Below are 15587 nucleotides of genomic sequence, written 5' to 3'. Positions count from 1 at the left end.
AGACACATGGACTGTGCACAGGGAAGCTGGATTAAGGGGACCAGAACTGTGCTGGGGCTCATTCAGGCAAATCATAAGCTTTTGGAAGCCTGACAATAACAAGAAGGCTCTGTTTGCAGGCTGCAGAGGGCTGGCAAAGTCACTCTCTTCAAGTTGTAACTGTCAAAGTTACTGTCAAAATGAAAGAGATTACTATTCTATTTCTAATAGATTTGGGAAATTGAGTGAAAATTTACTCGTATACAGTAGAGGCACTATTATTACTTTACTGTCCTTTTCACTGCTTGAATTCTGACAAAAGCTCAGAGAACCCACAAATGTTTTCTTCCAAAACTATTATAGTTGTTCAGCTGCATAAACTTGAAACAGAACTAATTCACTATAGCTTATGTCCCAGCTGACAATCGTTGATCCAAGTCTTAGCTCTAGAGTGCTTGGATGTGCAGCTCCTATGATGAGCAAACTGAATAAAACATACATTTCCTTTGTAGGATTATGATAAAGCAGAATGTACCTCTAAGAAAAAAAAAAATGGGGCTTTTAGGGATGTGTGGTTTGACATACAGTTTGGAATTGTATGAAAGGATCAATTAATTCCAAATAGTTTCTTTTCCTTACTTGTCAAACTCATGACAACAGATAAAGTTGTGAAACCAGGGTTTCTATTGCTGTGGCTCCATTTTGATGCTCTCCTAATTCACAGTTAGGTGTAACAGATGGAATGTAAATAAGGTACTTCAAATCCCTATTTTCTGCCTAGTTGAGTTGCGTTATTCAGTTTTTCTCTGCTTCTGAAGACATAAGGTTATTTTCTACATGACATAATGGCAAGGAAGATTTTGCAGTTTTGAACTTTATTAACAGAACTAATTCCTTGAGGAAGAGTAAGGGATACAGGATATATGTCTATAGCAAAATTATATTCAGCTTTTATCACTTATAAGACGTCTGTTGTCTTTTGTCTGGAAACAAAATGTATGAAGAAGAAAAAGATGGTGCATATTAGATACAAAATGTAATACTAAGGTACCTAAATTGTGTGTTGTTTTTTCTTTTTTTTTTTTAAAGAAGCAACTGTATAATGGCTTTGTACCTTGAAAAGAATCAGAGAATTTGAAAAAATAGTTTTCTGTTTGTTTTACATTATCTGGCTGTGCAGAGAAAAAAACGTATCAAAAGTTTCCATTGCGAGGTGGCTGAAGTTCTTTGTACCAGAAAATATCAATGCTAAGAACCTCACTCTTAACAACATGAAGGCTATTTCTATTTGTATAATCTCCAGGTCATGGACAGAAAGGTTCCTGTAAATAAACATGCAAAGCTACACAGTGATCAGATGTTGAAATTATTAACAAACAAACAGAAGACCTGTAAACTTAATGTCATAGTTGGCAGCTTCTTGGATAGAAAGTTTGCCAAGCACAAGGAATTCTGAAAGTTTCTTGTCATTAATCATATAATTGTGAATATTCAATTTTCCCAGTCTTACTTGCTATTACTGTGATTAGACACCACCTTTGTTGTGGTTATAACAAGGAAGCTCCCCACAGTGAAGATCACTGCGCAGCCAGATAATTACATTTTAGATGTATGTTAACAAGCTTTCATTATTTTTCTAGTCAATAGATGCTGTGATGCAAAATGGAGGGCTTCCTTAACTTTTTTTTAAAATCTCAGGTTTTAAACTACCCCTGTTGAAGAAGCAGAGATCTCTCATTGTAGAGAACAGGAGTTAACAGTAAGCCCAAATGATAGGTGTTCTAGTTCGTGGGATGTGTTGTCACAGTATGAGACCATTAGAATTCCGTTTTCATAAAATTATTATTCAGGAGTGTGCCAAAATTTTTTTGACACTGATTAGAAAATTCATACTGAAAATACATCTGTTTTGCTTTTTTATCATCATTATGTAGTTATAAGAGATTCAGTGTTAGAATTTTAGCATTTCATTATGTTTAAGGCTCTGACAGCTGGTCTTGTTGATTGTTCTGGGTATTTTGACCTTTCTTAGGTACTTCACCTGTGAACTGACAGAGGTGTGTATTCGTGTCAGTCTTTAAAGCTGGTAATAATTGAATATAGTTGCTTATAAAATTGGTACAGATGAGTAGACAGAAAAGGCTTTTTGTAGTTTTATGGATTTTCCTAAGAGCAGGAAAAAAGAGGCTTTTTTGTAAACTTCAGTTGTTTACACTAAAAGATTGTTACCCTTATTTATTAATTCTTAACAGAAAATAATAGCTCAGGGATACTAAAGTATTTCATTCAAAGAAATCCCAGAACCCCATGCTGGCTGAGGTGGGCAGGGCCCTCTTTGTCCCTGCGGCCCAGCCCCTGCTCCAGCGGCGCCACCCAGAGCAGGGTGCCCAGGCCCATGGCCAGGCGGCTTCTGGAGAGCTCCAGGGAGGAGACCCCACAGCCTCTGGGCAGCCTGTGCCAGTGCTCTGGCACCTGCACAGTGCAGCAGTGCTCCTGGTGTTCAGAGGGAGCCTCCTGGGCTCCAGTTTGTGCCCATGGCCTCTGGTCCCGGCCCTGGGCACCACTGAACAGGGCCTGGCTCCATCTTCTTTGCACCCTCTCTTCAAGTATTTACGGACCTTGATAAAATCCCTCCTGAGCCTCCTCTTCTCCATGCTGAACAGTTCAAGCTCTTAGCCTATCCTCAAACAAGATTTGATCCCATCCCTTCATCATCTTGATGGCTCTCCATTGGACTTTTTTTTCCAGTATGTCCACGTTTAACATCTGCTGACTAGAAAGCCATGAGACATCATTCCAATGAGGCTGGAGTAAAAGGAGCCTCAGGTCTGGTTTCTACTCCTGAGACTACTCAGAGATTTTATCCAGTGACTAGTTTTGATACAGCTGAGTAAGTACAAAATTTAGCTAAATTGTATTGGCTAAAATCAGCTGCTCCATTTCTTACTGTCTTTCCAGTTCTAAAAGGACCATCCTTTTTGAAGGGGCACGAATAACATACATTTGTTTCTGTGAGCATCTGTTACAACAACACAACAGCTCTGGAGATGTTTTCTATTTTTTATTTAGCAGCAGTGAAAATTGCAATTATTCTATTAACTTGGCTTGCCGCTATGGCAAAGAGGAATTCTTTGGACTGTGAGGAGGAAATGTTTGTTTTCATAGGCTGCTCCTTACATATGCTGCTCCAATTATAATTAAATCTGACTATTTACCATTAAAGTGGAGTATTTTTGAAGTTCAGTTAAACTGATTTTTAAGATCCAATATATAGGCATAGGCAACCCATCTTGTGTTTTGTATAATGCCATTCATTATACAAAACTAATAGATAGAGTAGTGAATCAATAAAATATCACCATGCACGTCGGATGAACATTATGGCTGTAAATTCTTCATCAGGAATAACCTGTAGGGAGAGAAAGGAAACAAAAAGCTAGATCAAAAGCGATGTGGGGAATTAATGTGCAGAAGATGAAAGGGAAGGAAGCGAACAATAGAGTTGATGTAAGTGGAGGATTAAGTAAAGCAGAAGCAATCATTTTTTATGGGACAGATGAAAAGAAATTGAGAATAATTGTTATGGGAGGTGCAAGTAGTGGCGAGTTGAAAATGGCATGTATTTAATGTCTGTATGAAAACTAAGGCTTGTTTGTGATTTGTGCTATCATTCATCTCCAAGAAGAAGCTTCCTAATGGCTCTTGCAGTATCATGTACTGTTCTGACAATGACATTCACAAAAGCTTATTGGATTCTTTCACAAGAAATGATAAATGCCATGCTAGTATCATTCAACATTGTTTAGCTCCAGATAACAATTCTATTTTAAATATTTGAAGCCACCCAAATCCTCTATTCAGGGGTCTGCTGACCCTTTTATGTGCAGCTCTAGGTTAACTAGTTTCTTTAAAGGACTGTTAGCCCGTTATTTGGGGAAGCTTGTAGCTTGGAATAGTAAGTTCTGTAAAGAAGCTTGTCTTCTGAAAATGTGCATAAGGCTGACACACAGCTATGCTATAAGGATCTGTTTGGCAAGAATCAGGACTAGGGTATCATTTTGTTTCCTGATAGCCCTTCACTGCATTCTACCTTGTAAAAAAAAATAAAGGAGCCCAAATCCTGTTTCTCAGCTCTTAGGGTCATTCCAGTTCCTCACAGAAGGGTCATAGTCTTGGATAACAGGACAGTTGGGGAAGGTCTGAAGGGACAGTGCTGTTGTCTTTTTTGGGCATTTATCACATAGCTAATACAAGAAGCCCAAGTGAAGGAGGCAGTGGTTCACACGGGTTGTTCCTTGGGTCAGAATTCTTCCTGACTCATCGTAATTTTTCTCCTTAATTCTCTGTCATTGCTCATACCAGTCAAGAGCCATGATTACACCTTCTGGAAATTTTCAACTCATTATTACTATTCTTGCCTGTCCTCTGTTTGCCAAAGTCTATCTGAAAGTCAAAGCATTGGACAAGGTAGTGTCTAGGAGGTCATTTTAGACAGGAAGCAACTGTGCTGGTGTGGTATTAGGTAGGCCTGTTGCTAATCATTTGAACGCTGACCCTTTCAACTTTTTGCTATTTTGTGTAACAGTATATTCAGGCCCCCCTTCTGTCCTTGTTGCTCTTTCTGTACTGTCCTCATTTGTCACCTTCTTTTGAATAATGAGGCCTTGAATTATTTATAAACAATTATACAAGGTTTTTTTAATAGTCCTCTCCCTTCCGCTTAGAATATGTTTGATTTTTAATGCATGAATTTAGCTTCATTAATATGCCTTTCTATGTAGGGTCCCCAATTATACAGGGACTGTGATTTCCCTGCCCTGAGATTTTGTCCCTTGCTTTTCTTATGTGGGGTTATACTAGCTGTTTTGGCTCTTCCTTGAATCCCAAACTCAAATTTTGTTAGCTCTTGTGTTTTGTTTTGTTTTGTTTTTTAATTTACTGTTTTAATTTTCCCCCCAATCTTTTGTTATCTGCTTGTGGATTTATTTTGAAAATGTTTAGCTTTTAAAACATTTAGTTTTCCATTTTCTATGAATTTGTGCTTGGATTACATTTCTTGTTGGTATACTTGCATTGATATCCTGTTGACTTGTTGCAAAGTCCCTTAAACTCTCCAAAAAGGATGGGGGACGTCTTACTATTTTTGTTTTAGTTTTGCTTTGTTTCGTTTACCATCTCCTAAATTTCCCATGTGAGCTGCATTGATTCTTTAGATTTCAAATGCAGACTACTGAAAGCCCCATTTCTCCAAAGAACACCTACCGTAGTTACATTTTCTCCTGTTTCCTGAATGCAGTCTTGTACAGAGAAACATCTTTAATGTGCCCTTTTGTCTAGTAACTTCCAGTCTCCGTGACACTTCCAACTACTTTGTGTTACAGTGTTAAAATTAAGTTTTGCTTCTTAGTGATGGAGAATGAATCTCATACTTAGAAGAAATTCGGATGATAGGCTGATTGCTTCCCTGTAGCACATCCCCGGAGGTCGGCTCCAATTGTTTGTGCACCCTAGGTATATACTGTCTTTGTAGTCTCTGGTCAAATAGTTTGGACTGGCTTACTGCTTTGAGAGCAAGGATCCCTCTGGTAGAGGGAAGAATGTTTTAAATAGGATAGTAGATTCCTTATGCAGTGAGTGTATGAAGGTCCCTATCTGCCGCATAGTGTGATTTTTCAGTGCATGTGAGATGGAGTCTGGCCAGGGTTATTGGGGTCAGGAATTGGACCTTTGTTTGAAGTGCTAGGGAAAGTAGGAAAATGTTACTGTCTCTTGGGACTTCCAGGGCTTTGAAGCGTTATGATCCATAGTTAAACTTCCCACATTTTCTCATCTGTGGAATTTCACTTATGTTTTGTGACTGCACTGGAGAATATGAAGTGATGTCTCTTAGACAGATTGTGTTTTGTCTTTTGAACTTTTAGAAAAATATCGTAGAAAAAATTAAGATAGTAATTACAAACAAGAAATATTAATAGAGTTCCTGAAAGGTCTCAAAATGTATTTATAAAAAGATTCATGGTATGTTTCTATGAAAAATAAGCATTTTGCAACAAAACCTTCAAAAAATAGGTATATACATTTATCTTGGTACTTAAAAGATAAAAGGCAATACACAGTGATATCAAAATGCCTTGTTCTTTGCTGCCTGAGACTTTAATAGCATTATTGTTTTATATTCTTTGTGTATTTTCTTCTAAACAAGTATCTCCAGAATTACTCATTTTTGGAGTAAATATATGGCTTAAAGAGTGACAGTTGTATCTTTTGGTTATGACAGTCCAAAACTTTTTCAGTCGTTGTTGACAACTGTTAAAAAACAGGTATTTTTGATTTGCCAAAAGTCTGAATATTTGTAGACAGTTAAAATACAAAGGTTGTTCAGCAGGTGCTGACTGCAATTTTGTAGTTACAGTAAGGTAATAATGAGGTTTCTCTGGTGAGGAAATTATCTTTGTTTAATGCTAAAGGATGTCAGTAATTTGTCTCTAATGCCAAATTATTTCAGGGTGTGCACTTCACTTTTTCCCCTACATTTACGTAGATTGGAAAACTGAATGTTCCAAACAACTCATGGAACAGTTTCCATATCAACTTTTATGTGCTAAAAATGTAATTAGGATTGTTCAGCTCACAACATAAAATAGTAATGGAATGGAATGTATATGGCCTTTCTGAAGAAAATATTGAACTGTTCTGTTAGCACAGTGAATTTTGAATTTACCCTGGCAAAAGTCAGTAGCAAGCCACTGACACCTATTTAAATGTGAGTAGCTGAAACTATGAGAAAACAGAGAATTCTAAGAGATGTCTATTCACCACCATACTTTTCTGCCTTCTCAGTGAATTCATGGTTATCAGTTTAACATAAACAGTGCAATCCCATTAACTGGTAAAGTAAACGGCATTAGATGTAAACATCTGTTTTACATTGCCACATGATTTGTTCAGCTTATGGAAATGCTGCAAAACTTTTTAGTGTTTCCTTTTTTGTGTAATTGGCTTACGACTCTTCTGATATCTTAACTTCGCCCTGCTGCTTCAGCTTTTCCTCTTTATACCTTGTGCACAGGCAAATGTTCCTCCCTTTTCTGTTTATCACTGATACCTGTGGAGCCATGTCATTCTTATTTCCTTTTCTGAACCTATTTTAAAAGCTAGAGGAAGGGCTCTCCAGTAGATGTGCCTGCTATTACTTCTGGTAATTCCTTACAGTTCTTTCTTTTCCCTTCAAGTTGACTGCTGAGTTTGATAAAAATGTGTATTCCTCTCTTGGTAATGGCCAAATAACCCCAAGAGAGATGATGCAAATACTTATTTGGGGAGCAGGCATTGTTGGAAGCAATTTGGCAAGCATCTGATGATGATGATGTTACTTTTGACCAGATTTGAAACTCATCAAATACTTTAAAATCAAAGTTATTACATGAGATAATAAACAAAACAATGGAAGTAGATTTACACGTTTGTTATTGCATCTAGCCTCCTTTTCCCCAGTCCTTATTTTTATTTCAGAAATTAAAGTTGCTTTTTTGTCTTCTGGCTGTAAATAAGAAAAGATTTCGAATAAGAAAACATACAACTAATCTATCTGTTGTCAGACTTTTTCCTTAATCCAGTGAATGAATAGGGCCCAGAGAGGTGTTCTTTTTGAATGTTTGAGTAAAGGGCATGCATTGGATTGCATAGAATACAAAAGCAGGTTTGTCTATTGAAGCAATTAGTTTTATTCCATAATTCGCTTCAAGCTTCTAATGGGCAGTTTGGAGAAGATATGTAGCAGCAGCAGGTATTTTGCATGTAAAGCTTTTAGTTTAAGTGGTGAATAACCTTCTGCTGGGGATATCCTAAACACTACTGCTGACCTTTGTCCTGTTGTGACAGCTGAGAGCAGCAGGTTGGAACTGCTGGATGAAATCCATACCGAGTTACCCATTGTACTTTCTTCTTGTCACTACACAATGTCAAATCAAAGACACTTGTTTTACTATTGCTTATTCTAACCCTTTACTAATCTGAAGAGAAGATGACCTTGCTGCCAGGGAAGTAGGATGGGAAATGTAACTGAAATCAGTGGCAAAATGTATACAGTGTGGTCGTCCACTCCATGTAACTAAATTAAGGAGCAATACAGCTTCCAAATACAATATACAGTGCTTTTCTTTCTCATTGGCTGTTTTGGAGCCTGCTGATTTTATTGGATTTCTCTAACAGGTTGTGAATGAAGTAGAATATTCTTGCTCAGTTGATGGACATAGTTCTTATCATTTCAAATACTCTTCAGGGTGCTGTGGTATGCTTCATTTAGACCAGACCTGAAAGTCTACCTAATGCATAATTCTCAGTGTAGAAAGGAGATAGAAAACAAACCAGGAGGAATTAATATTTTTTAATGCTGGGGATGGGTGTGCAGGTCTGCCTGTCTCCTTTAATTTTTTTTTGTTGTTGTTTAATAAATCTTCCTAATGTATATTCTGTGACGTTATCTTTCCAAAACACTATGTGGATAGTGGTGCTGGGGATTTCTCAGTGGCCAATATTGATTTGCACCCCTCTTCCCCAGTTAAAAAGCAACAACAAGAATTAGAGACTTGACAGTTATGTATGAGCAATCAGCAGCACGCTGACCATTGAGATAGGAATTTGTGAATTCTTGACTCTAAGCTTTAGATCCATGCGATATGGTTTATTTAAAAGTATTTAAAATCTGCTCCTTGCGTGTCTATTCACTAACTATACGTATGATGAATGCTTTTAAAAAAAAACTGTTTCAAAAAGTATTGTTTGTCTGAAATGACGGTACAAATTTTAGACTGTCATATTTTGTAGTGACATCATTATATGATTATATAGGATTTACATTGCCAAGTGGGATAGCTGTGTGCCTCTGAACTGGAAGGAGAATGGAAATTGCAGCGGAAAGTCACTTAAGAGTCAGGCTTGCTTAGTGATTTCAGTATGTAGGCATGATTTATGAGTCCAAAGCTCCTAAACCAGCATCATCTGCCTTATAAATGTTTAATTTACCAGTGTATTTTTCCCTCCCAACATAATGCTTTTAATTACCCAGATTCTGACATTGGTTTCAATGCTGGACCCTTTCAAGAAAGTAAAGGAGAATATTCCCAGCACATTATCCTAGTGACCAAGAAAAACTGGATTGCAGTGCAACCTTGGAAGAGCCCAATATGCTCAGGAAAGTAGCAGTACTGTATGAACCACTTGCACCATTTTCTGGCCATCTCAGAGCAATTCTTATCCCTCTGCTGGAGCTAGGGCATTTGTCATAGAGCGACTGGAAAAGCAAAGCAAGTCATAATCTTTCTTCTCCTCTTCTGCTTTGATCCTATAGCAACAAATGCATATATTCCCCAAACCAGATGTGATTTTTGTACCTGAAGCTGTTGCCACCAAACTGAAATGATTTCCAACAGCTGATTTCTTTTATTGCTGTATTTTTAACTTTTTTTTTGTTTTCTGTTTTTTTCTTAATTTTAGTAGGCTTGGGCAGGTTACAGATATGAGCCATCATCTTAGCACTGACTCTACAAAGAAAATTGAAGCAGTGAAGCAAAGTATTTGCCATGGGAGAGTGTTTTTGTTGTGTACAGCCTCCGCTAAGTTTCACAGAGAGGATAACTTCCCCGGGGAAGGGTAGAAGAAAAGGCTTGCTGATTAGAAGTGATGAAGGCCATTGCTTCTCTCTCTAATTTTGTTTTGTTTGATTCTGTTGTTGTTAATCTTAGAAGCTGATACCTGTTGTGTGCTCCTCTCCTTTGTCTCTAGGCTGGCATGCTCCTAGTTCTAAAGTGAGATAAACCAAAGCAGCTAATGGTAATTTGCATCTGTATGTGCTACTTTAAAGCAAAGAGAGATAATTTGAATGCGTGCACGTGTTTGCTTTATTCTAGTGGTTATGGGCTATTTGCTATTCTTGTGATTATGGACTGCACCTTCTATGAATGTGCTTAATACTTTGAAATTTTGAAAGAAATGATGGCACCCCACACGATGTCAAAATGTGCATTTGAAATGAAAGCCCAGCAATTCAGATTTCTGGTCTTGTTCATAGCAGGTAAAAGACTGCCTTGATGACACTTAGAGCAAATGAGTTTCTCTCCTGCAGTCATGCACTGAATAAATTGCTTGATCTAGTTTGGCACAAAAGGACATGATCTATAAATAGTTAACAGAGCTTCTTTCAGGACGAGTGATCTATAGACTGGAACTCTCTCTTGGGGTCTTTTTTAAAAGTAAGTGCTGATATGAACAAAAGAAAAGTTTGTTTAAAAAAAAAGAGACCTTTTTAATGAGGTTGAAACTCACGTATTTTAACTTCCTTTTGAAAGCATCTGGACAACCACTTCAAAAGTAAAAACAACTAAACTTACAGTCACTTTAAGAAAAAAAGAAAAAAGATCAGTCCCTGTTAATGTGATGTGAGTATATTTTTGTCAACATTCACAAGATACAGTGCAAGCTAAAGCAGCCAGTTAATTTGAATCAAAGATATTGCTGTCATAAAGGCATCAATGAATTCAGCTTTTATTTGAAAGACACTGCTTCCAGGCTTAAAGCAACTATCTCTTCATGACATTTTTGATGGCAAGTGATTTAGTAGCAGCAGTCACAGGTAAGCCTGACATACCCGATGACTTCTTGGCTTCATTCTTCACCTGCAAGGTCTTCTAGACCTCCATGATTAGTTGAAAGAATTCAAGGAGGAGAACAACCAGCCGTAGATGCAGGTCAAGTTAGATATTGAGAGAGTTTAACCCATGGAAGTTCATGTGACCAAACATACTACACCCAAGGATGCTGAGAGAGCTGATGGATGTGATGGCAAGACTGCACTGTCTTTGAAAGGGCGTGGAGGTTGTGGGAGGTATCTCATGACTGGAGAAAAGCAAGTGTTGTACCGATCTTGAGAAAAGGCCAAGAGCAAATCCCAGGAAACTGCAGCTTGGTCAGCCTTACATTAGTCTCTGGAAAGATCATAAAGTGAATCCTCTTGAAGTACATTTCTGGGCTCACCAAGAGGGTGGTAGGGAACTGTAAGCATTAATTCACCAGGAGGTAATCAACCTGACAGCCTTGGTAAATTGGCTTGATTTGTGGATTAGTAGAGAGCAGCAAATGTTGTTTACCTTGATTTCAGCCAGTCTTTTGACACCGTCTTGCACAAGAAGGTGGGTGAAAATCCAGTTGAGTGGTCAGGCTCACTGGGTCTTGGTTGATGGGTTGTACTCTACTCAGAGGTCATCAAAAAGTAGAGCACTGGGGTCTGTCTTGAGACTAGTCGCATTCAACAATTTTATCACTGATCTGGAGGAGATAATGGAAGTGCATGGTCATAAAGTTTAGAGATGACATAAAATGGAGGGAACTGCTCAATACAGTCAAGGGCAGTGCTGTCACCCAGTGGGACCTAGGCAGGCAAGAGGAATGGGCTAATGGAAATTTTGTGTAATTTATTAGCAAAGTTACTGTCTTTCTTGTGGACACAGTATCTAGACATGATCTTATGGGTAGTGAGCAGAGGGAGATACTTGGTTCAGTCTACCAACAGAGCAGGACACTGCTCGACATTTTTATCTCCAGGGCATGCTGCTACCTTGTTTATGTCCAGCTCTCACGTCTGCTCAGATCTCCTGGTCCTTTTCCACAGAGCAGTTCCCCAGCCAGCCAAGTCTCAGCCTTTATCATTTCAAAAGATTCTTCCTAACCATGTGGTGGACTTAATAACTTATCTTAAATTTCATAAAGCTCCCATTTGCTCATTCCTCTGGCATCTGTAGACTTTGTGGATGATGGTGGTGCCCTACAGTGTTGACTGTGCCAACAGCTTGTCAAGGTTGCACTCTGTCATTTCTTCAAAGTTGTGACCCTGAAAAAAGTCAAATGCTTTATGGGTAATCAATCAGATCCTCTGCCACTAGCAAACATAGCCCAAAGAATGGGAGAAAAAGCCTATACAAGAAGGAGGAGAGAGCACTCTGTGAGTGATGGCCAGCAGTAGGTCCCTTTGGAGCAACTGGTGCTGGCTCTGCTCTGACATGGGGCAGTGCTGGGCTTTGCTCCCAGAGGCCATCTCTGCAGTCCTTCTGCCACATATGTCCAGTACATACAGTAGGCATCATCAGACAGGACACTCTAGGCCAGAAACTAGGCCAAAAGCATCAAGTTAAAGTTGAATTAAACATTGTTCTGGGAGACGGGTTTGAAGTTAGTCAGACTCAAGGCTGGCACAAAGATCTGCAGGCATAATGCTTTGAAGCATCAGGCAGGAAACAACTGCTTCAGCTGCCCTCCAGTCTCCTGGAAAACCACCTTCATTTCCAGGCGAAAAGAAGTGACATGTGCCAGATGTATCTGAGACTCTGCATTAGTAAATTAACAGGGCTATAACACTCAGGCTTGCGCTGCCTCCTCTAATTGCCTGACATGCATAGAGAATGCCAAATGACGTTATTTAAAGGAAACAGAACGCAGATTACGCTTTGCAGCTCTTTGTGCTGTTGGTTAGGTGATACCTATTGTGCTGAACATCAGGAACTCAATCCACAAGAGTTGAAGGGGCTGCTACCGGTTCAGATGCATGGCAGCGAAATTCAGTGAGTTGTGACAGTAGAGTAAGCTGTGTGACTTTTCTAGCATTGTAGATTGGACTTACTGTTCTTTCTGAGGCCTCATTTCCAGTGGCTTTTGAATTTAAAATAATTGTAAAGGAGGACTGTGGCTGCTTTTATCTTTTTTGTCCTCACACAGGGACAAACAATCCTATTAAATGTATGTATATCTTCACCGCCACCGTGCCACATTTATTCATTATTAGCAGGTGAAAGCAGCTGCCTAAGAGCACGTAGCTCTATTTTCTGAGAAGACTGCTGCAGTTTAGTGAGGCACGCATTGGTTCAAATAATACTTTTATTTCCTTCTTTTCTCCTTCTGACCCTTTATTCTTTCTTGAATGGAGAAAACATAGGAGAGGCAATATGTTATCTGCTTGTTTTCCTAGAGTGCCACAGTTTCTTTAGACTTGTTGTAGGCTTTAACTTTAGCATCTCTTCTTTTAGGGTGGTTTCCATAAGGAATTCCTTCATACTAATTTCATCTGGAATCAATGATGTCTAGACTTGTATAGACCCTTGTGAGGGATTTTAAGCAAATCATTTACTGCTGTGACACACTTTTACTTTTGTTCTTCTGTACAGCGGTGAAATGGCTAATTATTACATTGAGTTTGGCGTGGAGATATTGAGTTATATCTTGCCACTGGAACACCCTTCAGAAAGATTATAGATAATCCTGCAGTGCAAAAAGCATGGTGTACAGCTGAACCCTTTTGGTGGCCAGTAGTCTGGTATGCTTTAATAGCATCTCTCCTCCTCCCTTGGAGAAATGTGGCAAACGGTGTTTTCAGGCCCGGTTCCAGTACAGGCAGTCTTTCTTTGTTACAGTGATAGTAACAGATAGCTTTTTTAGTAATTACCTTAGCAGAGTTCAATTGCTAATCAAAGGTTGTTGAGGCAGAGCACCAGGTTTGCTTTTCTCCAGACTTTTTCAGATCACTGTTCTCAATAAAGGCAGTATTTGCTGATTCAGGTTTGCTGGGAGTGAGCTGGATCCACTGGTGTGTTCCAGCTGCTTTTCTGCGCTCTGGCAATGCAAACCAGCTGCAGGTCTGGTTTAACTCAAGTCAGGTTTATGGCTGTTTTGCATCACTGGAGCAGTGTAAAGTACTTGAAGCATGCCAGCTAATCTGGCCTGTTGCTGAACCATTGTAAATGACTTGTTTTTCTTCGTGTTCTGTGCATGTAACTTTATTTTTAGCTAAAGCCTCCAGGAATTGAGTAGATTGTATCACTATAAGACAAATTTTATGCTCTGAACAAAAGTCTATAAAATTAGAGGATTTTTAAGCTAGATTTTTTTTTCCTTAACTGAAAAAAAATTATCAAATTACATGTTGCTCCTCTGCACTTGGCTGCTATGGATTTCTTTTAAGCCACGCTAAGATTGCAGTTGCCTGTTCTCATTATAAGATGAAATAATCAGTCTGAGATCTAAAAGAGAAGGTTTTATAAGTTTTATTTCACAAAATATGAGCTCAGTTTTATTCCAGGTGCAGTAATTTCGTTATGGTCTGCAATGAATGTGTGCAATATTAGTGCCATTATCAGTATTGTCTGCAGTTTACTGATTGACAATATTCTGAGATGTTGGGAAAGGACTGAAATCAGCCATCCATATTTTTTCTTCTGTTTATAGTAAATCTTCTAAATGAAATCTTATTTACCAGCATCTAATAGCATGATGACATTCAAAACATGCCACTAACATTAATCGGTAATTGTTATTCCATGTATAGCAGTATTTTTTTTTTCATAATCCAGCTCTTCCTCTGCGGCTCTTATAATGCTGAATGAGTTATTTGCATATTATTCAGTGGAAGAATAAGGGAAGTGAGTGTCATTACACTTTCTCTGTGATATGCAAGTGTACCTATACTTTCTCCAGAACTCAGGAATTTTTACACAGTACTGTTCCTGTATAAAGATCAGGGGATGATGCTGGCTTTTTTTCTGGGGGGGAATTGCTATCTGGATAATCATATTGGCATTCAAGTCAGAAATTTCGTTCTTCTGATCAGCTGTATATTGAGAGAAAACATGACAGAATTTGCAAAGTTTTTCTAGACTTTGAGACAAAACACCGAAGAATTAATTACTGCTTCATATTAATTAAGATAACAATGCAAAACCCTTCATTAGAAGCATAGGAGAAGTTCTTCCTTTGGTCCTTGGAGAGAATATTATATGCAAGCCCTGTTGTGTGGGTTGCAAGGTGTCACTGGAATTTATATGCATTACTTGTCTAATTGCAGTAAATGTAGCATGTCCAGATAGGTTTAAAAGTTGGATGGCTGTTTGTTACTTGCTGGAAATCACTTGAAACCTTGCTACTTGGAGGCAGCTGTTCACAGGTCCTTCACCTCTCCCCAGAGATAGCTAGAAGACTCTGTTGTTGGACCCTGTCTTTTATGGCAGAAGCAGTAAACATGACAGGTTGTTTGGGAGCCATCTGTTTTAAAATGGTCGCTGCTTTGTATGCAGTAATGAACTTGAGATCAGTTTTCTGTCTGTCTTCATAGTAACAGCCTTGTTTGGTGTCACAACAGGTGGAAGTTGATGGGATGAAACTAAACGTGACCGGTGAGTGGAACCTGGCTTCACCCTTGTTGTCTGTCACCATCGATGGCACTCAGAGGACTATACAGGTAAATTTACCAGCGCCTTTCTCTGTGGAACTGAGCAAACCAGAAGCCTTTAGATGCAAAAATAATATTGATACATGAGATCTAAACTTTCCATATCATAAAAATTATGCTGTGCTTTGTGAATAACGGAGTCTTTGAGTTTTGAATGTGTTCAGACCTTCAGTGAAATGAGCTTCTCTTAGAGTTCCTCACTTGGAGTTTCAAACATCTTTCATCTAATCAGAAGTTGCTTGTTTTAGAAATTTATTCCAGTCCCTAGTATCTCTTTACTAGGTGGCTGGAAGTACTGTTTACGAAAAGGTGGGGTATGGCAGTATTCTCCATCTCATCT

General features: G+C 38.6%; 1 protein-coding gene across 2 annotated transcripts in view; it reads left to right on the top strand.

Moving 5' to 3' along the window:
- Positions 1-15587, top strand: part of PCCA (propionyl-CoA carboxylase alpha subunit) — a 273195-nt gene that overhangs the window by 191159 nt on the left and 66449 nt on the right. For both annotated transcript variants that reach the window (XM_021416023.1, XM_021416032.1), the window contains one exon: positions 15158-15256. In XM_021416023.1, coding sequence (XP_021271698.1) covers positions 15158-15256 — 99 coding nt within the window. The remainder of the gene's footprint in view (positions 1-15157; positions 15257-15587) is intronic.

Source organism: Numida meleagris, chromosome 1 (assembly GCF_002078875.1).
Source record: "Numida meleagris isolate 19003 breed g44 Domestic line chromosome 1, NumMel1.0, whole genome shotgun sequence".
NCBI lineage: Eukaryota > Metazoa > Chordata > Aves > Galliformes > Numididae > Numida > Numida meleagris.
This window is presented reverse-complemented; position numbering and strand designations above follow the sequence as displayed.